General features: G+C 36.3%; 1 protein-coding gene across 2 annotated transcripts in view; it reads right to left on the bottom strand.

Moving 5' to 3' along the window:
• The window catches only part of sdt (MAGUK p55 family member stardust), a 225,424-nt gene that overhangs the window by 12,559 nt on the left and 188,152 nt on the right, over positions 1–24,713 (bottom strand). For both annotated transcript variants that reach the window (XM_083111502.1, XM_083111501.1), the window contains exons 7-12: positions 18,908–19,120; positions 15,556–15,801; positions 12,500–12,699; positions 10,937–11,076; positions 7,752–7,916; positions 2,191–2,504 (exon numbers count right to left, since the gene is read on the bottom strand). In XM_083111502.1, coding sequence (XP_082967628.1) covers positions 2,191–2,504; positions 7,752–7,916; positions 10,937–11,076; positions 12,500–12,699; positions 15,556–15,801; positions 18,908–19,120 — 1,278 coding nt within the window. The remainder of the gene's footprint in view (positions 1–2,190; positions 2,505–7,751; positions 7,917–10,936; positions 11,077–12,499; positions 12,700–15,555; positions 15,802–18,907; positions 19,121–24,713) is intronic.

Raw genomic sequence — 24,713 nt, 5'->3', positions numbered from 1 at the left:
ATAATAAATTACCTGATCACATGAAAACAATGGAATCAACTACCCAATTTAAGAGGGAATTAACAAAATTCTTATTACGACATTGTTTTTATTCAATAAATGAATTTCTAAATTTGTAAATATTAAATTACATAAATTGCCAACAAAGAGGGTTCGGTTGTACAGAAAATGGAATTATACTATTTATATTATCATGTATGAAGTATTCACTATATGCTATTATTGTGCCTAAATGATCTGTATATATATATTGCATTCTTCCATGTTGTATAAGTCACATAGTTACTTTTACATCTTATTTTTACACTAAAAAAAAAAAAAACTTTGCTTATTATTGTGCTGGCCTTAAATATTGTATGTAATTTCACTCCAATAGTGTATTCTTCCTCTATTTAGATTTCCTTCATGCAGAAGTTTTTCAAATCATTGCTGTAATTCTTGTCTATAATTGTATTAATATTTTATTAGTGTATTTGGTTTTTCTTCATGTAGTAGTTCTTAAAATCATTACTGTAATCCTTGTCTAAAATTGTATTAATATTTTATTACTGTATGTATTGTTATATGACGATTTCCATACCTATGGACATAGGTCAACGGAAATAAAGAATATGAATATGAATTATACAAGGGATGATCGGAAACAAACAATACAAAGCCTGTAAATTCCAGTAGGTATTTATTAGATGAATACAAACTGGCTCATGTGAAAGGATACTTCATACACTACTTCTCAACATAGTCTCCTCCCCAGTTCAGGTATTTATTCCAGCGCTTCATGAGGTTCATGATGCCTGTCTCAGAACTAGAGGTCTTGTTGTTGGAGCCCAACTCTTACTCATAAATCAATTTCGTTTTAAGATCTACAGTGGTACCTCAATTTTACGTTTTTCAGGGGACCAAGCTGAAAAAAAACTTAAAATGCGGGAAAATGTAAAATCTAGGAAAATTTTATATCATTTTGCTCTATCGGGACCGTGAATATTGAATGTATAATACGGGAAAATGTAAAACCGAGGAACGTAAAATCGGGGTTCCACTGCATAATGTTGCCACAACAATGTAAAATATTTTATTCAATATTCTACTTGGGATGAAAAAGTTCACTGAAGGGAACTAAAGGATAACCTCACTTCCATGTAGTACACCCTGGTACTTTCAATGTTGCAGGCCAACGAAGCTTTGTTGCCTGGACTCGCAGGCAGTATAATCCTCTTTGTGGCTCGTGTTGCCTATACGCATTTGTGATTGTCCCTTCATCCATTTCATCTCGTCATCATTCATCCCCATCGTCGCAATTAACCAAAAGTGGAAGAAATATAACTTTGTATAAACTAAATCAACACAATTAATTCAATATTCTACTTGCTGTGCCCCACCACATTTGTGTAATAATGTTGTGTTATTGTTACCACATGGGTGTGAAAATTCACTAACTGTTCTGTGTTTACACAATCCATGCATGTCAAAACGTGAGCTTCGTATGGCAGTGTTGAAATGGTCTGTTGCTGCTTGACTTTTTGGTGAAATGAGACCGATTGATTCATTGAATTTGAAATTGTGGGTGCGTCAGCACTTAGGCTAATTTGCACCTGTCACATTATGCGGGGTCCAGCCCCTTACCATAAATAAAATATAACTAATATAACATAACTTTAATGTTGGAGGACTAAAATATTCTTACCTGGGTTAAAAGCTGAGGCTGTAAATATGCACTCAGCACACACAGGGTCAAAACACAGGACAACACACCCACACACACCCCTATAGAGGATTAACTGGTCTTAGGTCCAGATGCTAGAGCCTCGCTACTCTGCAAAATGTAGTCTAGGGTGTAATATGTGGAAGTGAGGTTACATTTGGGTGTATTACGTGGAAGAGTCAACCCTTACATCCCAAAATGAGACTGAAAAAGCTTAGGTAACAATCAAAATGAAAAGTCATTCTGCTGCTACAAAGATGCACCTATACCATGAATCATGTTTTATTTGTCTGGTACTTTATTCCTATGATTTACCTGTACTGATTTACAGTATGTAGGGCATTGAAACATTGCAAAACTATGAAGATATTTACAACATAAAGAAACATAAATGTGATCTTTGTTTTAACAGTTAAATTACCATAAGTTAAAAAAAAAAAACTACATTGATAGCAAAATTATCTTAACAATAAAGAACAATTTCTCACCTTAAATGTTTCCGCATTCCTTAATTTCTTCTGCCGCAACTTTTCTAACGATGGAGGTGCTACAAACACTACATATGGTTTTAAATCAGAGTTCCTCAATATTTTCAGAGACTGTGGATGGAGGTTAAGAACACATATTTTACCAGAATTCACTACAGTCCGAATTGCATCTAAACTTGTACCATAATAAGCTTTTTCATATTCACCATGCTCCACAAACTTCCGAGATAAAATGTCTGCTTCAAACTGAGCACGAGAAATGAAATGATAGTCTTGGCCATCTACTTCTCCATCTTTCCTAGGCCTGCTAGTGTCTGTAGACAAAGATAATAGACAAATATTAGGTTATGAACACCTACACACACACATAATCAAATAAATTTAATTTTTTGTGGAAGTATTTTCAGTCATTAAATACACACAGGCTTAGACTAACTTAGTCTAAAAACAACAGCAGCAATAATGATATGTAGTAATGTACAGGGTGGCTCAATAAGTCACTTAACACCCTCAGTAGAAGGCCACTGCAGCATGGAATTTGAAATTGGCGATAACCAATCGTTATCTGGCCAAGGGGGCCATCTTGATGTCCGCCATCTTGAATTCAACTTCAGAATTTTAAATGGGAAGGGGGTCGTGCGACATATCAAAATGGGCTAGAATTTCACGAGAAATGCAATGGTGAAGGTTTTTTCGACGTATCTTTAACCAGTAAAAAGTTATGACTGAATTCTTGTACCAATTTGCTCCTTTTCGAGGTGTTAGAAAAATGACTTAAAATTTGTTTAGCGCTTCGGTAATGCATCGAGATCAAAGTGACGTCTATGGAGAGACGTTCGCATGCCATTGCACATTATTTTAATCGGATACATCCATGAAGAGCTGTGCATTATGAATGGTTGTCGCGAACAATTTACAGTGTGACGCTGGTCATCGCCAATTTCAAATTCCATGCTGCAGTGGCCTTGTACTGAGGGTGTTAAGTGACTTATTGAGCCACCCTGTATTCACAAAAAAAGAAGTATTTTTTTTACAATTTATACAAGCTCATTGTCCTCATTTCAAGATGCAATTTTATTCGAATGTTGTGTATACAGAAAATGTTTTTCATTGTACCTTTTATACCTTTTTATGGATATTATTTACATAGGTATGAAAGTACAATTCTTGACTAAATGTTAACAAAACATTTTTACGTGAAGTTTCATGTTTCCGCGTTGCACAACTGGATAGTTTTTTCCCCGATTAATTTCTGCCTTCATTCACTAAGGGTACAGCATCTGGAGCGGACATAAAAAAATAAAATCTGCAAAAGCTATCCAATTGTACAACGCGGAAACATGAAACTTCACATACATAATAGCTAAACCATGTTTATCACATCCATCATGAAAACATTTTTGTTTGTAACTTGCTCAGATCACAGACTCTTTAAGTTTAAATTTTCTAGTGTTTGCAATAAATATTATTAACAAATCTTAAATGTTTATGTAAAGTTTGCATAATTTTTGAGCCTGTACAACTTTTTATGATAGTATGTGGGTATCTATCCTATTGTTTGTTTAAGTCTACTTTTATGCACAGATAAGTTAACCAAGACTGGACCTACAGTTTATAGGATCTCAACCACTATGTTCTTCCTCTACTGCATATTGAACCCAAGGACTCCTTGATTATAAGGTGACAACTTTACCACTATCCCATCAGGGAGGTCACTATCCTATTGTTATTTGCTGGGATCTAGACAATAGTTTCAAAAACATAAAATCTGGGCTGAGCTGATATTGACGTATCAGTTTTCAGTATCAAAAAGCATCAGTTCAAGTAGTCACCAGTACCAGCCGATACTTTTTCTAGAGTTTCGATATCCTTTGGGGTATGCAAAATGCAAAATTTTCTGGAAATACTGCAAAATGCATAATTTTCAGTTAACTGTGCACTGTGGCAAATTTGAATTTTGAAATTAAATTTAATTACTATTCTGATTACCTCTTGTGAACATCTTCAAGCAAAACTGGTAGATTGGTACAGCATAGTTTCAATGGAATAATTAATTTACACACAAATATTTTTAACTACTTTAAATTTTTGCAGCATTGGCATGCATCAGTATCCCTTCAAAGTATTCAAAGTAGAACCTCAACTTTTTTTTTCTATATAAAAAAAGAACTCGTAATGTCAGATTTTACAGGCAACAATCCTATATCTTTCACTGTTTTTAGTTTGGATTGAACTGTTTCTTTATGTAGTATATTTATGGCAATCAAAATACCAACACACAAAAGCCTTATGAGAAACACACGACATAATCTGACTATCGACATCCATCCAAAAAAAAAAAAAAAAAAAAAGTAACCTCATGCCATATGTGGTCACCATCGCTACCCACGACTTCCTGGTGTGCTGTGGTTTATACGTTTCAACCTAATTTTTTAGCCACTTACCTCTTATATTCTATATCTAATGCAAATTATTTTCTGACTCTTATGAAGATTCATTGCAATTAAATCTAATATTATTTAGTTTCAGTGCTTTAAATATAAAATACCACACGAAGAGTGTAATAATAAATAAAAATACTACAAAGTCCTTTACCATTCTTGACTGATTTCCTTCCTAATTTTCCTAATTTGGGGGGATGCTGCTATTACCGTTAACTTTAAAATGACGACAACTTATTCTTAGGTTTCACCATCAAGATCTAGAAGCATCGCTCATCTCAATAATCCACCAATGGTTGTATGAAATCGTAAATAAAGTATTTCCGGATAACAATATTAAGTCGCGTTGCAAAGTGTCACCACAATCGCAACTCCAGGGTAGGGAACCACGAATTAGCAACACACTGATCCTTGCTCTGGCTAGTCAGTAGAAAGCACGAGTTCTCACCCAGGGATCAGGATCCAGAAAGGTAACCACCGAATTGCAACACGTCGCCGCAAATAAAATCAAATATTGTAAAATTAAAAAGTCCAAAAACTTTAATCAAGGATCGCGCACGTTGCATACATTCTTGCACAAGTTAAAAATGTAATGTGTTGGGTCCTGCTTGCTTGTAGGCAGTTATGAGTAACTCATTTATCACGACAGAATCACCATTAACAGCAAGACCTCAACTGCTTAACCTCAAGCACGAGGCATCGCTTAACAGATTTTTTCTTACAATGCTAGCAACTCCTAACATAAAAACAACACAAGAAAAACTGATAATTTATATGACAGATCAATGCTAATTAGCGATAGTAAGCTTAATTGTGGCTGGCAACAATTGAGAATGCCAACGTGGAACTTTTGATATCGCCAAATACACGAAACGTCATTCCCCACTCCTAACATAAACAGCCAATAGGAAAATGTTATTTTATTGAAAGTGAGGGAGAAATATTTTTCTATAATATTATAATATTAAGAAAACAGTTTTTCGTTGTGACGTTTCAGGAGAAAACACGCTCCCTTATACTTATATTATTTATTTTATATAAACATATAATATAAGTTGTTCATGTTCAAAGGATTATATAGGACAAACAGCAAGGAAAATGGCAATAAGATGGCACGAACACGATTTGAACATTATAAATCTGAACCCAAGAACAGGTTTGTAAGCTCACATCATGGAAGAGAAGCATTTGATTAAAAAGAGAAGGGTTTTAAAAAGATTGACGGGAAACAGAGTTGAATGTCTGGGAAGCTTCGTTCATTGAAGAAGAACACTGGAATAAATTAAATAATGAAAATGGTAACATAGATCCAGTATGGAGTTTTCTTTTTCACAAATGGAGTAAGCCACCATCTTTAAAATTTAATGTAACAGAAAACATCAAGAGACTTTGTGAAAACAATGACGACTTTGAATTACCTGATGATATTTGGGATTCATAAAAATAAAAATAAAGTGATGTGATGTGATCAAATTTTTTTTATCTGGCATAAATATAAAACAGACTGCTTCTTTTCACAGTTAAGTTGCTATATTACAACAATGTAACATTGACAAACATCCATTATATAACGGATTGTTTTTGTTTAAAAAATTGCTAACCATTGTTATAACTGTATCTTTAGTCAAAATGAAAATAAATGTCTGATGAAGGAAGCGTCTGTTCTCCTGAAACATCACAACAAAAAATGGTTTTCTTATGCTTGTAATAACCGTAAACTACAGGAAAATAATTCTACAATGCAAGCAATGCGTACATACAAGAAAAACTATAATATTAAACTAGGAAAACAAATAACGAAACTGATTTTATAAAGTAATTCATATTTGCCCTTGCACATAAAATGATTAAATAAAAATGTAGTTTATGGAGTTATAACGAAGACTAAATTACTTTGATCTTGTACATTGTTGACAAAAATCGATATTGAGAATAAATGTATTTAACTTGTGCTTAAACAACAACTTTGTGAAAGATAGAAATAATCCTAGCCATCTTGGATTTAAAAAAGTAATGAAAACATTGCATATATTGTTTAGGATAATTATTAGCCTATAAAATCTGAATAAATGTTGCAAAAATATGTGAATAATATAATAACAAGATAAAAACAAATATATGCATGAATTATGAAAACAATTAAGTGTAAATAATTTAATACAAGTTCTTAACTTGAAAGTATACGAATAAGATAAATGCCAATATACGACTGAAATTTGCCTAACATGGCGGTTGTTACAGCATCAAACATGGCAGTACAAAACAGTAGCTGGGGTGGTAAAACTTAAGAGGGGGTGGAGCAATGCAGCGAATATAATAAAATCACGTGCAAAATGTATATTTATGGCAAAAGTTGATCTGTGTGGGCCAGAGCCAGTGATGGCACCATAGTTGGGTAGGGGGTGGATGCCCCAGTTCAAAGCCAAACAAGTGTACAAAAGAGCCAGATCTGGCTCCAAAAGAGCTAAGTTGGCAACAGGTGCTCCCAGTCGCCATAGAGAGGAGTGCCTTGCAGAAACCCTCTCTCATGCCCTTAAGCTTTACAGCACGTAAAGATGTATGATCACGTCCACGGTGATCATACATGTGTACTATAACTCGCCTTCTGATGGCAGGCTTGTCACCTGTCTCACTTATTTAAAAAATTATCTTTGCCAAATTCTGCACATCAAAAGAGAAAGGTTTGCACACAAATGTCTAAATAGCACTAATCTATGATGGGGTAATTTGAACAATTATCATTCAAACTTCAAAGCAAGTCTTGCCTTTAATTGTAAATCTTGTGTACTTTCACATGAGACATGGTGTATTCTTCTACCTTATTCGGTCACCGAGATAAGACACTTTGAAAATACCCTTGTAAGGAAAATATACAAAATCAAATCCTTCACCAAAAAAATTGACAAAAATGCATATATGTCCAAATCCTTTGACATAACTTCAGCACATTTTATCAAAATTAAAGACTGAGGCCCTACTGGTGAACTGGCATGGAATTACCCATATGCTATTTTTTATATCATCTTTTGATTTCACTATGGACAAAAAAAGGTTTTCCAAGCACATTTCAGCTCGTGAAAAAAATATGAATGCACAGAAAAAGAGAAAGAAATAACTTACGGGGTATTGCAGCTGCGAAACGATCTGAATCTTCCATGAGCCTTTGTCGAAGTTCATGCCGGCCTATGTTTGGAGGTCCAATAAGAACAATTGGTCGCTTATGATTTGCTCGTGGGTAATAGAGAGATACTTCTTCATAAGTGAGAATTTCATCCGCATCATATTCTGTGGATAAAAATTACATAATTAGATATTAGAAACATACCATGCAATTGCATACACAATGAATAGGGGCATGCATATTTCGTTTTTGACGAAAAAATGAAATGTGAAAAAACACATTGTAGTGTTAATTTTTCACGTTTTTGAAACGTGAGAGATGCATTTTGTGATCATGTTTTGTCACGAAATAATGCGAAATGAACTGCAAAAAGCGAAATTAACTCTCAAACACGAAATTTACCGTTTATATACCGACGCGACACTTTCTGAAGTCTGAAGTATCCTGTGAGTTATGCAATTCACGGAAAATTGATTAATTCTGCTGTAAATATTTGAGAAGCAAAAATAAACCCCTTTACACAGGAATAAACTTAATACTCTGGTAACTTCATAAATGTGCTATTAGAAGGGATAAGTTTATTTTGTGTAATAAGTGCAGTTTTTAAATCAAACTTAGGATTATATTCACAATTTTAAAACCAAAATGTCATTTTATATAGCACTTTTCATGTGATTATTCACCGCTATAACACCGAAATTTCATTTTATTTACCGCTTTTGAACCCGAAATCGACTCTGTTTTTGTACCGAAAGTTTGCTTTTTTAATTACCAAAAATATGTGCCTCTAACAATGAAATAAATTCATTCACTGGTGGGATAGATCTACAAATTAGAATTTTATTTATAATAACAAAATTTTACCATTGGGAAAAGTTTTCATCAAAAAATCATCCATGTGGTATGTCTGGAGGTATAATCATTCAAAAAGATACAATCCAGTCAATCCAATTTTCAATTTTTTTCATCCTACTCTTTTGATAGCTCATTCCAAAAAATAATATTCCTCTGGTTCCGTGGACAGCTTGGTCTGCTTTCAAGAAATTAGACCCCCCTCTGTCCCACAGAGGCACGTGGCACATGATGTAGGGCCAGACCAGTACGAAACCATTATGTGATGTGTCAGCTGCAACAGTAACATGAGTACCAACATTAGTGAGTTCACGCAAGTCTTCATTTGTGGGCCTAATATTACTGCCGAATGGATTATGTGCCTGTGGAAGTTATTTCCAGCATATTTACAATGGAAAAAGAATTATATTGATTAATTGATTGATTTCATTATTTTACTTCGCTTTTTGTACCACATTTGGCTAATTTGCGAAGATGGGGATGGGTGATGGATGATGTGATGAAATTGATGAATGGACACTCACAAACATCCAAGCCCAGGCCAGGATTTGAACCCGGGACCCCTGGGGGCCAGCTGGAAAAGAACTATAAAGTAAGAAAAAATTGGGTGTGTTGTTTTTTATATATTACATTATTTTTCTGCTGCTTTAGGTTATGTGAGATGAGGTGAAATTTATAAACACCTGCCTTGGTTTATTGATTTGTTGATTTAAGTCCACTTTATGCATAGATAGGCTAATCGGGACTGGACCTGCAGTTTAAAGAGGGATCCGAAGCACCATGCAATGTGGTTCCACCAGGTATAGAACCCCTTGATTAAAATACAGCGATGTTACCATTATGCCATTGCCTACCACTATACCTACACCTGCCTCGGTGGCTGAGTGCATTAAGAAGTTGACCTACATCCTCTCCTCAGAAGTTTCCGGGTTCGATTCCCAGCTAGGGCATGGGTGTTCTTGCATCCCTTCATCGATTTCATGTAATCATCCACACCTTTGCGATTGGCAAAAAGAGGAAGAAAAATGATGCTACATAACAAAAATACATACATACAAAATTGATGAATACACACTAATACCCAGGTTGAGACTCATATGCAGCGTTTTATGCAAGAACATGGTTAAAAGAAGCAACACTTGTCACAACTACCTAGTCTTACCATAAATACTGTCACAAAGTTTTAAGTAAATTGACACAAAATGCTGAGAGATATTGTAATATCCTAATAACATTACTGAAATGGATGCATGACAAATTAAAATCACAAATCATTATTCAAAATGGCCACGCTTAGCACGCACACATTCCGTAAGTCTTTGTGGCCACGCATCAATTGAATTACGCAACACATCGACTGGAAAATGAGCAACTGCCTTCAGAAGAGACCACTTTAAACTTTCAATATTGGGATGTCTCTTCTTGCAAGCCATCTCCTGAAGCTTGGACTACAATTTGTAGTCCAAAGGGTATAGGTCCTTACTTGCAGAAGGCCAATCCGAAGTGGAAATTAAGTCTGGTACATTTGCCTCCAGCCACTGCTGTGTTGTTCGGGCCCCATATGTTGGGGCTGAATCCTGCTGGAAGCTCCAGTTCTGACCATGGAAGAGGGTGTTGTTGACATTCTTGACTAGTCTCTCAAGCACTGTCTGCTGGTACACTTTGGCTGATGTTTTTACCCCTTTTTCACAGAAATGGAGCGTGCCCTCATAGCAAATGTTCCAGACTTCATTTCCACTTCAGATTGGCCTTCTGCAAGTCCGGACCTATACCCCTTGGACTACAAATTGTGGTCCAAGCTTCAGGAGATGGCTTGCAAGAAGAGACATCCAAATATTGAAAGTTTAAAGTGGTCGTTCTCTTCTGAAGACAGTTGTTCATTTTCCAGTCGATGTGTTCCGTAATTCAATTGATGCATGCCCACAAAGACTTACGGAATGTGTGCGTGCTAAGGGTGGCCATTTTGAATAATGATTTGTGATTTTGATTTGTCATGCATCCATTTCAGTAATGTTATTAGGATATTAAAATATCTCTCAGCATTTTGTGTCAATTTACTTAAAACTTTGTGACAGTATTTATGGTAAGACTAGGTAGGTAGTTAAGAAATATAGTATAGGATAGAGAATTGCTTGGAGCACTAACTTTTTATGTAATAATTAAGAATGATTTATATACTTCCTTCACAGTATAGCTGCCCTTACAACTAAAACAAATGAAAACATATTTGGACCAAGCCTGAGCTTGTAACAATTTTCAATAGCATCACACAGTTTTTTTGTTTTATTTTATGCACTTCAGTAAGACAATGAAGATGCAGATTTGAACTTACCATCACTATATGAAGCATTGTAAGGTACTTTCTTTTTCTTCTTCTTTGGATTCTTTTTGGCACATAACAAAGTACCTCCCTTCTTCGTTTTTTCTTTGGCAGTTTTGTCTCCCACAATGCTTTGTTTCATAGATTCTCGTCTGCAAAGGGGGAAAAAACATTAATGTACTTCAAGTAATTTGTTTGTATTGAAAAGCATGGATTTCTAAAGAGGTCATCATCATTCATCATTTCCAGTCTCTGGATACCATATGAGAACCTGTTGGGAAGAAGGATGAATTTACAAAAAATAATTTTTCCAACATTCATTTTATGCACACAAACATTCTTTCGAAAGGTTTGTTCATCAAGCTACACCATACTTGACATAAAAAAATAAATGAGACAGTGAAAAGTGAATGAATATACCTACACATCCAAGACCTGCGTAACATTATTTAATACAATAACTGTGGTTCTATGTTATCCATCAGGAACATGATTAACAATGATACATGAACATAGTTGCAGATACATTTGAGGGGGATCATATACAATGTTTTCAGTGGGTCAAGTTAAGGAGTTCACAGGGGAAGTAGAAAGATCACAGAGTTACAGGGTTTGCAAGATAATTTGAAGCATGAATAGAATATACCCTTATTCATCAATAGTTGTTTATCCCTTGATCATATCAATATGAATCAGTTCGACATAAAATATTCAAATTTTCGTAAAGATTATTTTGTGCATAAATTTAATGTTGCTATTTCTCAATATTCAATCCTTCTACCCAGACATGTGCTCAATTGTATTGCATTAAGAAAAAAATAAACACTTATTTTTACGTGCATATTTTGCTGCATTACATTCTAACATGAGGGGAAAAAACTTTTGAAATAAGCAAGATCATCCTATATCACAATAGTAAAAGGTAAAAGGTAAAGGTAAAGTGTTCCCCTGTGCATAGCACCACGCCATGAAGGCGTATAGGGGGTGTGGGGGTAACGCCCCACACTTTCTTGATCCGGTCGTGAGTGGGGGTGATGTGATCAGCATCACGCCCCTGACCGCCTTTACCCCCCAGGGTTTCCCCCAGGTACCCATGTTATTCGACGCTGGGTGGGCGCCGGGGCCGCTTTCACCGTTAGAAAAGTTCCCGGATTTGAACCGGCCGGGGATCGAACCCGGGACCTTGAGCATGGTAGTCAGACGCGTTACCGACTGAGCCACCGCGGCCACATATCACAATAGTGATGTTCATAAAAATTCTAATGCATTTCATACAGATGGAGAGTTTCTGAAGAGATACTTCATGAAGAAGACTGTTGACTGATTAAGAAATACACTAATACTATTAATATTAAAAATCATATCTTCAACAACAGGATAAGAAAACAAAGCATTCATTTGTCATGGAACCTTCATTAGTATAACCTCATCGCTTTGCAATTTCTAATGCATTGTTACATATTTTAATCATTCTTTGTTCTTGACATTATTTACACAAGTGTTTAATAATAATTTGCCAAATCTATTACATCCTCATTCTTCAAATTAACGAAGCAAGATTCTGATTGCACTTACTGGTGCTGGAAAGATTTGCTGGGAATAAGGCCAGCGAGTGTCTGTTCGTCTTCTCCCTCCCTGTATGCCTGCCACCAATTTGCATCATCCTGGGAAATGACGTGCAGCACGTCACCCTTCTGGAAGCTAATGCCCAACTCCCTGCATGGAATGTACAAGTCATCCTCTGGATCATAGTCAAAATGGGCTTTCACGTGCATCTGAAATAATTAACAGAACATATAATCTAAAAATCTTTATAATTTACTTAATTCTGCAAAAATAAACTAGACACAAAGTGGTTGTTTCATTTATCATTACCTTTATACTAACACCTGCTTTAATTCATATATATTTTCTGCAATGAAGTTGCAATTTTGCACATTGTCATACTCTATGTTTGAAGCAAAGAATTAGTCAATAGAGTGGAATACCGATTATGCATCCACATATATTAATTTTCCCACTTTATACATTCAATCTTCATGGTTCCAATAAAATAAATCACATGTTACAAAATTTTCTTAGATTTTACATTTTCACATATTTTAAGTGTTACAACTTAGTCCCCTGAAAAAAATGCAAAATCAGTGTTCCAATGTATTATTGTCAGAATGTGTTACACATTTGTTTCAATTTCGGTTTTTGTTTATCAGTAGGGCTTGGAAGTTGATAAGCTGAATAATCTCAAAAAATGACCTATAGAATGACCTTAAAAATATTTAAAAATGACTTTTTTTTAAATGCCCTAAAATATTTTTTGCTCAAACTGAAAGTTTCTATTTTTTCATAAATTACAAGGGTAGTTGAATAATTCGATGAAACACATTGTTTGGTGTTTTAAACTACCGAAGCAAAGGAAAAGCAATAATAAGTGCTACTTCAGTTTTATTTTACTTCAAGGTTACATAAAATACACCAGAAGGTTTTTATGGATAAGTGATTCACCTCCATTCAGTTTGGCCTTACATGATACAGTATAGTCTGTCAGCATCTAAAAATATAGTTGTGTTTTGCATGCAGCAGATCATAATTTTTAAATGTTGAAATTAATTTTATTTTATAAGCACAGATTAAAGCGATAATAGTGGCCTGAAAGGGAACTCAAATTAGGCTTCAAGCAAAGTAGTTTAAGTTTAGTGCAGGAAAAATAAATTTACCACAATTAATCCATTGCCAAAGATTTCAGTTAAAAATAACATTGTGCTTCTACATTAACCATATTATCAATTAATGGCATACTTGCTAAAAATACCATGTTATGAAATTAAAATATGTAATTTATGCAAAATTCATGAAAAAACAGGGAAGGAGCACAAAGAAACCTAAAAAAATATATATTTAAAAGGCAACAATCGAGCCCTATTTATCAATGCTTGAACTGGGAAATTGTGAATCTTGATGCTTTTTAAAAGTAACTCTCCTGGATTTGAACTGAGACCATTTACACTGAAGATAAGAGCACTAACCATTTAGCATTTAGCTATGTGGGAGCCCTTTGTTATTACAATGGCATAATATTCTCAAAAGCAGGGGTTCTACAAAAGTGAGCAAATTAATAATTATTGATTTTCATTCTCATTTATGATGAAAAAGATGCCAGTACGGTGTACCATTTTAGAGCATTACTTAAATCCATCAACTATGACTTGTAATTATAGTAATACACTTAAATGATTGTGTTACATAAAATCACAAAGAAATGCAATTATGTTTTAAGATGGAAACGTCTGATCTTAATTTTAAACAACCACTGTATTGGTCCATTCAACACGTTTCAGTTTGTGTTTTAAGTTCACTTTATGCACAGTAAGGATAATTGAGAATGGACCTACAGTTTAAAGTGGGATCCAAATAACTATGTGCCTCCACCAGGTATTGAACCCAAAACACCTTGATTACAAGGCGGCAAGGTTATCACTATGCCATCAGGCTAATGAGTTGCCCAGTGACAGCACCAGAGGAGGAGGCAGAGGGCTCAGATATGTATTTTTGGGCATTTAGATGTACACTAAATGTGACTCCCCCTTCCAGACAATATTTCTCCCAGTCTCTACCTCCCAACTCATTTATTTCTGACACCAGTGCAGAGTACTGGCATGGCTCAATCATACAAGAATCAAGAGCACAAAAAGATAGTAGGATATGTTAATATTATGCGCAAGAAGTATGCAAGAACAGAACTGTAGAAGATATCCCAGACACGACCACTACAATTGATAGTGAATCAATTACAAGCAACTGTCTTACATGGATATATAAGGATTACATGGGGCAAGTTCCAACATTTAAATACTGAAAGTTTAATCAAGAAAGAGGTAGGAGGCAGCTTAGAAATTGTGGAGAATGATTAAGGAAAGATAATGAAAAAGGAATGGGGGTCAAAACATCAGTTCACATTCTTGAATTTGGATATTTCTTATGGCAGTGTACTTAAAACAGGTGATAGAAAAACTGAAACTTCTAATTTATATCAATATTAAAAGTGCATGGAACTGATGTGCAATGAACTTATGAGATAATTTGAAAATATGGAGTGCATTTTATGTTGGAGTGCATTTTATGCACATGCATGGGCACACTTGCATTGTAACAATCTTAATGGAAGTTAATGTAGTTGTTAGAACCCTGGAACATATGCAAAATGATCATCCAGTTGGAATTAAACTTACTTCAATGAAAAGAATCTCAGAATATGTATTGGCTTAAATACAGATGAGCCCTGATTTTACAGCTCCCCACTATATATAAGGAAGAAGTTATAACATTTTCCAGGATTATAAACTTTTCTGCATAAGTTCCTTGACCATAGTTCCCTGTGAAACATATCATTCAGGTTCCACTGAATATATCTGTACAAATTTCAATACCAAGTGTGGAGAAATTATTTGATAACAAAAAAATTAATACTTACTGAACATTTGTGAAACACCACAATGTAGAAAATGAAAAATTCTGCTAAGAAAAGCACAGGTTTGGTTTTCTTAGAACAAATAGCAAGTTTCTATCAATGCCCACTGTTAATATTAGAGGTTATATTTAATTCTATTTTAAAATGCATTGGAAAAGATACTTACAACTGTGTCCCTTGTTTGTGGTGGCTGCTTCATCTGCTCAGAGCATGGGACAATGAGGAAGGTGAGTGTGCCCGTCATGCCAGACAGGATATCACAGACATCATTCACAGACTTCCCTCGCATCTCTATCCCATTCACCTCTAACACTTCGTCACCTTCATGCAGGAGACCGCTTCGTTCAGCTGCCCCACCTTTCACAATGCGGCCAATTATTACAGACTGTCCATCGTTTCGGACAGTAGCTCCCTGAAAAATATTATATACAAACTTACTAACTTACGTCCAATGCTTTATTACTACATAAAAAAAAATACTCTCAGAAGGTACACAGTATGGTCATAACTAAAGCTGCACACACACACACACACACACACACACAAATAGTAACTAGGAAAATAAAACTAGACAGATTGAAATTTTTACTCTATAAGTTATCATACAAAATAAGAAAAAAAAGGAACATTTGCAGCAGTGAAATTTGTAAATTTAGAAACTGTTGTGTTATTATTTCAAATGTAATTGCAATAGCTAACGATAGAAAGGAACCACAAAGGTAGTTGTAATCCATAAACAAAGGATAGAAAGAATAGAACAAATTAAAGATTTTAGTTTGGAGTACTGTGATGCACATTTGAAAACATACAAGATCAGAAGTAGAAGAGCCATGATGCAATTAATGTTTATTAGGATTATTATGTTCTAAAATAGGTCTGGAATTGAGGAAGATGCTTCTGAAGTGCTTTTATGAGGTTTATTGTATGGATCCGAAATTAGGATAATGGAGAAGCAGAGTAGGATTGATAGGGTGTGAAATGAACAGGTGCTTCAAACAAAATAAGACAAATCAAATTTTAAAAATGATCGATAGAAGGAAACGGATGGGCATGTTTTGAGAGAGGAAGGAAGGAATGCTAGAAACAGCAATAAAAGGCTATGTGGAAGAAACACAGGAAGAAAACACAACTACTCTGAACCGCAGAATACAAAAACTTCTCAATGAAATTTCATCATTAGATCTTAGGTGACCAAATAAATCAAATAAGTTTATGTATTTTACTGTGAATACACAAATACTTTTATAATGATCATAACTTCAAATGTTCAAGTGATCCAGTTTTCACAAGAAAAACATTTTCTTTGGTTACAGTAATTACAATTACAGTTATTCAAGTTCAAATATAAAGTCTGAAATGCACTAAAACTCTGTATAATAGTTAATCTAAACACAGTTATTCCTTTACACAGGATTCCTGTATTTCAGGCATTGTACAAGTTTCATCATTTCAATACTTCCTTTTTATTGTAAAACAAATAATCCACAAAGAAAGTGGCCATCAAACATATTTACTTTCCATATGTTATTATTAAAAAAAATACTATGATTGTACTACATGTCTAAATAATCCAAAAGACTTGACCAATTTATGAATTGAAATATAATCCTATGTTATATCATTATCGATAGAAACCAAGAAACACTTACAAAAAAAATAATAATAATATGACCATACACATTGCAGGAAAGGGAGTTTAGGAAACTTCACAAAGTCACAAAATACACAAAACCATATTTGTGTGAATTAGAAAATGTTCATAAGAGTACCTTCACATTCTTGCCATCTTCACTGGTGTCTATGGAATGTGATTTCTTTCAGCAAATGTCCTGGCATTGATTGATTTGGTGTTTTGAGTCCACTTTATGCACAGTAAGGCTAATCGGGACTGGACCTACAGTTTAAAGTGGGATCCGAACCACTACGTGCCTCCACCGGGTATCGAACCCGGACAAATGTCCTGGCAAACACGCATGCAATTACTTGACCAATTACAATCGATCTCCAGTTTCAGAATTCTTAAGACCAGTGCTTGAAGTGAAGAATGTTAGCTGGGGGGATGGTTGGTCGAGCCATGGGGTTAGCTGAGGGAAAGGGGGCTCCTATAGTGACAATGAAACAGCTTGGGGGAGGGGGTCTCGCGAAAAAAAATTGCTAACTGAAGGATGTCCACCCCGCACATCTCCCTCAGTTCGAATAATGCCTAATACTGATTTTGAAAATACACACTCTATGAGCATGTTATTAGTTTGCATAAGTGTGAACAAGTGTTTTGTTTACTTTCACAATCTGCATCACATATGTTTAGCTCATACAACTAGTTTGTTACTTATACTTAGTTCATCTGGTCCTGCTTCTGCATTATTATTCTTCCTAAATCTTTCCTTCACTTTAGTTAAAGAAATAGATACAGTGGGACTGCGATTTTAAAGAATGGCCTTTAGTATTCAAGGGAAGGCACTTGTTGTCTAGCATTATTTCCAGTCATACAAAGTGGCTGTTGTGGCAGGCCTAGTGTGAAACATGCACAGAATTTGTTTGAGTAAGAGTTGCAGAAAACTGTATTGTTGCTACTGGCAAAATTCCGTCAAATGGGATCGGTGTTGTGTCGACGCCGAAATTCCTCTGGAAGAAAAGCCATGGACAATGAGCATGCAGCATGAATGGTGCTGGAGAAGATTCTGCCATCACCAAGGGCAGGTCAGGGATGTACTGCTAAAGAACTGGATACGAAAATAAGGTCTGTGCAGACACTTGTCTATGAATTGGGTGCTTTTTCATATCATGTGCAGTTGTGTCATCAGTTACGAGAAGTGTATAAGATTGATAGGCATTTATTCTGTGCTTGCACATTAACCAATGTGTAGGAAGACTAACATGGAACATACCATATTTGCATATAAGATGCACTTTTGTGATTCAAAATAGGTGTGAAAAACAGGGTGTGTTTTATATGCAGATACCGAGCTTTTGATTACCCGTACCTTCAATTCCGATTTAGATGAGGTTTCAAATTACTCTTCATTTAGTTCTAGAGATGAATATGTGGGTTTTGAAAAAGAAGATTAATTTTTCCTTTCCTAGTTAGATTCCGCAAGCTATTTGTTGAAAGTAGACCTACGTATTATTTTCTATTTGAAATACTTAAAATTAATTATAATATTCAGTGATAATGCTTTTCCCTCAAAAATACATACAAAAAAGGCATCTTATATGTCAGCAAATATGGTATATGCTTATTGTTCTGTGTTGTGCTGTGTGCACAGCACCTGTTGTGTTTGTACGGGAAACATTTTTCATTATTGATATAAAACCATACACATTCTTCATTTCGAAATATTTTATTTCTGATCAAGCTGTGTGTTCAGAGATTTTACATTTTCCTAAATATATTTCATCTCGGTCCCCAAAAAATGTATAATCAACACTTCACCATAACGAAGTTCTACGCCATGTAAAATGGTTTTACTACAAAATCTAATTTACATAATATAGTGCCCATAAATAGCATTACTTACCAACGGTTCATTTGTCTTCTCTATTTCAACAATTTTGATGTTTCCTTCTACATGGTTATCTCTGTTAACATCATCGTAAGTTTCCATGGGTGCAACTTCTCGAGAAGCTATTGCATCATGAGCATGCAGAAGACCATCTACTTCATAGCGTGTCAAAAGATCTGCTAACTCTGCTGCATCAGGTAACGAGCAAGCATGAAGCGATTGTAAGCACTGGAAAGAGAGATCAATTACTTTAAAATGGTTTATTACAAAATATTTTTTTGCACATTACTTCACAGCATCATTATCATTAGAAATGTTTGTTCAATCCATATTTCAATTCCTTAGATTTAATCAAAGTTCCTTTTGTTAATATTTGCTATACACACACACACACAAATTGACTCACTCCAATGCAATGCTCAGGAATTGCACAAACGAAAGGTAGAAGATTTAACTGTATGTGGTTGCGATTCCTAATTTTTAACCAACGTTTCTAAGTTGAATTTTATAGGTCTGAAAAATAGAGATGCTTGTTTCTTAGTGTGAGGTACACTTATTTTTAACAGAATAAACAGTATAATAATTAATATACTATATAGAGCTTTATATTTTGCATATCATTGCATGTAAACAATTAGCTGAAAGTGCTGAAGTTATCAGAAATCTCCAAAAATGACAAACTAAAGGAGGCCAAATCTATAGAATTTCAAAATTATTTTGTTTCTGTCCATTCCTAGCATACATACCAATGTTAACACAATTTATATTTAATTCCAAAAGCGATACTAGTGTCAATAGAAATGAAAGTGGCAATTTCTAATTATATATTAGCGCATCTATTGCATTCTCATATGATTGCTGGCCAGCCAATTTTACATAAGATGATGCTTGAATAAATGCATTTTTATCTAAACTTCAATTTTTCATAATATGTTTCCATATTAACTATTTTTAATTTATAGTGAAGTGTTTACAACACATTTTAGTTGCATTGTACTAAGTACGACTTCAGTAACCTCTGATATTTTTAGGTTTGTAAAAACAGTTCCAGCTTTTAATTATTTTTTTTTGCATAACTTATATTAGAAATCTAACGTTCTAATTGCACTATAATATTTGAGTAGACTAGAATGTGGCTTTGGGTGAGTGCCTCAGTTCGCCGTACAACCCACGAAATCACCCTTGGGCATTCCATTGATTATCATGCATACATTCAAGCAAACTCCCCGGCATGCAATTGCTGTCAGAATTTTGATACAAGAATTGTCTCAACAAACCCTTTGGATAATGGTAGACTTCTCCTCTTATTCATAAGATATTATAGCCCAATATTACGAGGGTGGTTTGAAAAGTTCTCGGAATCACCACCAGATGTCAGTACTAGGACAACGAGGTTCCCGCATAGTAATAGGCCATCCTTTATTAATAAACACGTGGCGCGTCAGTGTTCTGGGTAGAGATCTGTGGTGCGGACGTCACTTTGTAGTTGTTCCCGTGCAGTGCTTTGTGAAGATGGAAAAAATCGAGATTCGAGCGGTGATTAAGTACTTTGTAAAGAAAGGTATGAAAGCAAAGGAAATTCATGCCGATTTTCTGAACACACTGGGGGACTCTGCTCCTTCATATTCAACTGTTGCAAAGTGGACAAACGAGTTTAAATTTGGTCGGGACAGCTTAGAAGATGATCCACGTAGTGGTCGCCCAAAATGTGCTACTACCCCAGAAATTATTGAGAAAAAGTGCATAAATTGGTCATGGAGGATCGCCGACTGAAAGTGTGTGAAATTGCTGAAGCTATAGGAATATCATCCGAACGGGCGTATCACATTTTAACAGTTGAATTGGATATGAGAAAATTATCTGCAAGATGGGTGCCGTGACTTTTAACACAGGACCATAAACGCATCAGAGTGGACATTTCCGAACAATGTTTGACTCGTTTTAAGAGAAACCAAACAGATTTTTTGCGCCGGTTTGTGACGACAGATGAAACGTGGGTCCACTACTATACCCCAGAGACAAAACAACAGTCAAAGCAGTGGAAACATGTTGATTCACCACCACCAAAGAAAGCAAAGGCAATACGGTCGGCCGGAAAGGTAATGGCGTCAGTGTTTTGGGATGCAAAAGGGATTCTGTTGATCGATTATCTTCCCACTGGTCAAACAATTACGGGACAATACTACGCTAATCTCCTCGACCAACTAAAGCATAAGATACGGGAAAAAAGGCCAGGTTTGGCAAGAAAGAAAATCATCTTGCATCAGGACAATGCGCGCCTTCACACAAGTGTCGTTGCCATGGCAAAAATTCATGAACTTGGTTACGAATTGTTGCCACATCCGCCTTATTCGCCTGATTTGGTCCCTCAGACTTCCATCTTTTTCCCAAACTCAAAAGTTTCCTCGGTGGACGGAGATTCTCTTCAAAGGAAGAACTAATAGCCGAAGTTGACACGTATTTCACAGGCCTGGAGGAATCTAATTTTCGAGATGGGATCAAGGCATTGGAACATCGCTGGACCAAGTGCATTAGTGTACAGGGAGATTACATTGAAAAATAAAAAAAAATCACTGTTGTAAGTCGTTTCTTTCTATTCCATTCCGAGAACTTTTCACACCACCCTCGTATATATATATATATATATATATATATATATATATATATATATATATATATATATACACACACACACACACACACACACACCCACAGGGTGTTACTAAAGTTCATTTCCAACGCTTAGGAGGTGATTCTACAAGTGAAAATAAACATAAAAGTTCATGTGACGAAATGCCGAAAATGGCACCCATTCGGAGTTATTGAAGTGGGAAAATTATGTTTACAAGGAAACAGTGGCACAATGGCCAACCATATGACTGCGGCGTAGAGCGTTCTACAAAGAAGCACATGGCAGATGTGTGAAGTTGATGCGCAAGGGATTCCCCAAAGGAAGCGAATGGGTCTGTTGAAGTCATGGGGTAGGGAAGGGTTTAGTGAGATGTGTTATCCACGGAAAGTGATATGTGGAGACTGACAACTAAGAAGAAAGTGAATATCCGTAGTGGACATCACCATTATGAAGAAAAACAAAGATGGTGGTGGTGCTGTGCTAGGTTGCATATGTGTCGACATGTTCACTGTGTGCAGAGTGGAGGTGCCGAGGGAACAACATCACAGACGATGTTCAAACTGTCTGCCATTAACTTCCACGCAGAGATGACAACGTCGAATCAACGATTGTCTAATGTGAGTAAACAATCCCGTGGTGTCTGCTATCATCGCTGTAATGACATTAATGCATGCAACAAGATCCTCGGCTGACATGACAGGTGTTTCGTATGCGAGGCGTTTCATCTCTCCCCATAGAAAGAAGTCCGGTGATCTTGCTGGTGAAGGGCGTTCCACAAAGAAATGCGGCACGCTCTTTCAAAAAAGCACATGGCAGATATGTGAAGTTGCAGTGTTAAATGCTGTCACGGATCGTCCTGACACCAGTACGCGTGCTATAGCCAGTGCCCACAACACCTCCCATGTTAATGTGTGATGCATCCTATCTGAAGAGGGGAATGTGCCCTTTCAAACTCCAAAAGGTACACGATCTTTTACCTCAGGACTTTGACCCACGTGTGGTGTTTTGCCAATGGTTTTTGCATCACATGGAAACTATCCCAAATTTTGTGAACAGGGTGTTGTGGACCGATGAAGCAATGTTCACCAAAACGGGCATGTTGAATAGTAAAAACAGTTACGTTTGGGATTTTGCAGATCCACATTCAATTCTCGTGGCACACCATCAGCACAGGTTTGCGGTTAATGTGTGGTGAGGGATAGTGCATGACCATTTGATTGGGCCTTACATTTTCCCTGTTCGCCTGTGTGGTGGTACATATCATGCATTTCTTCGTGATGTTTTGCCTGAACTGTTGGAGGACGTGCCCTTGGCACTGAGGCAAGAACTATGGTTCCAACACGATGGTGCACCACCATATTTTGACCAAAATGTGTGTCACTTCCTCAATTTCTTGTTTCACAATCGTTGTATTGGTAGAAGTGGGCCTGTGCTGTGGCCAGCAAGAACGCCGGACATCACTCCCCTGGACTTCTTTCTATGGGGAGAGATGAAACGCCTCATATATGAAACACCTATGTCGGCGGAAGATCTCGTTGCACGCATTAATGTTGCCGCAGCGATGATAGCAGACACTGCAGGGTTGTTTGCTCGCACTAGACAATCGTTGATTCCACGTTGTCATCTCTGCGTGGAAGTTAATGGCAGACAATTTGAACATAGTCTGTGATGTGGTTCCCTCGGCACCTCCACTCTGCACACAGTGAACATGTCGACACATATGCAACCTAGCACAGCACCACCACCATCTTTGTTTTTTTACATAATGGTGATGTCCACTACGGATATTCACTTTCTTCTTAGTTATCAGTCTCCACATATCACTTTCCGTGGATAACACATCTCGCTAAACCCTTCCCTACCCCCATGACTTCAACAGACCCATTCGCTTCCTTTGGGGAATCCCTTGCGCATCAACTTCACACATCTGCCATGTGCTTTTTTTGAGTAGAGCATGCTGCATTTCTTTGTGGAACGACCTTCGCCGCAGTCATATGGTTGGCCGTTGTGCCACTATTTCCTTGTAAACATAATTTTCCCACTTTTTCCCACTTCAATAACTCTGAATGGGTGCCGTTTTCGGCATTTCGTCACATGAACTTTTGTGTTTATTTTCACTTGTAGAATCACCTCCTAAGCGTTGGAAACGAACTTTAGTAACACCCTGTATATAAACAAATAGCCTTCATTTGGTATTTGTGCAGCTCAAATGTGTATCCGTGTAGCGGCAGGAATCCCACCGCTTGCCAGCTAAATGGGATGTGCATATCCCCTCAACCCAAGCGAACAGCCAATTAGGTGACTTTCCCAAGAAGTTTCGTTACGTTTCTCTTCGATAATCACACAGTGAAACACTGCAACAGAGCCAACTCTTCAACAATATGTTATCAAGAACAGATCAGATCCATGTTGTCGGAATGTGGCACCTCTCTGTCTGCCCTGAATGTAAATATTAGATTTCATACTGGCTGTGTTGTCGTGTTGAAGAAAGATTTATATTCCCTTCTGTGTAGTGATAAACAGATAAGTGTTGCCTTCATTTGGTAAGTATTATTAGTGCTGTTATAATGCCGCAACATAATTACGCTTTAGAACAAAAAAAAAATACCATTCTGATGTGAAAATGAACTCATGCAGAGTTCATGAAACTTCTGAAAATATGTGACACGTGTGTGGCAGCACAAGAAAAACATTTCGAACATTATATGTGGTAAAAGTACATGATCTGATTTCGTCGGCAAGCAGCGTGGTTCCTGCCGCTACACAGGAATGCATTTAATCGACACAAGAACCTAATGAAGGCATTGTATGTTGTTTCTTTTATTGTAGTCACTTAAGATATTATTTGTATATGTGCATCTGTAGTTGTATCGATGAAATCCAGATTATTTTCCTCAGGGAGGGGGGAGGCATATCTAATATGTGTGATGTGGGGAATGCATGTGTTCCGTGCAACTGCAAGCCCGCCCGTGTCTACAGGAAGTCATCGTATATCAATGATAATTTTTCAAGGGGTGTAGAAAACATGAAGACGAAAAAGGTTTCTTTCTTGTTCATTTCGATGCTACGAATACTCAACATAGGACATTTTGCAAGCTGTAGGTATGCAATAAGAAGAGCCCTGTGGGTGGAGGGATAGTGTCCCTTCAGAGTTCGTTTCGTCATTAACGAATTCATGTTCCGTAATGT

The sequence above is a fragment of the Lepisma saccharinum genome, chromosome 25 (assembly GCF_977018435.1).
Source record: "Lepisma saccharinum chromosome 25, izLepSacc3.1, whole genome shotgun sequence".
In the NCBI taxonomy this organism is placed as follows: domain Eukaryota; kingdom Metazoa; phylum Arthropoda; class Insecta; order Zygentoma; family Lepismatidae; genus Lepisma; species Lepisma saccharinum.
The sequence above is the reverse complement of the archived record's forward strand: the minus strand, read 5'-3'. Positions and strand labels throughout refer to the sequence as shown.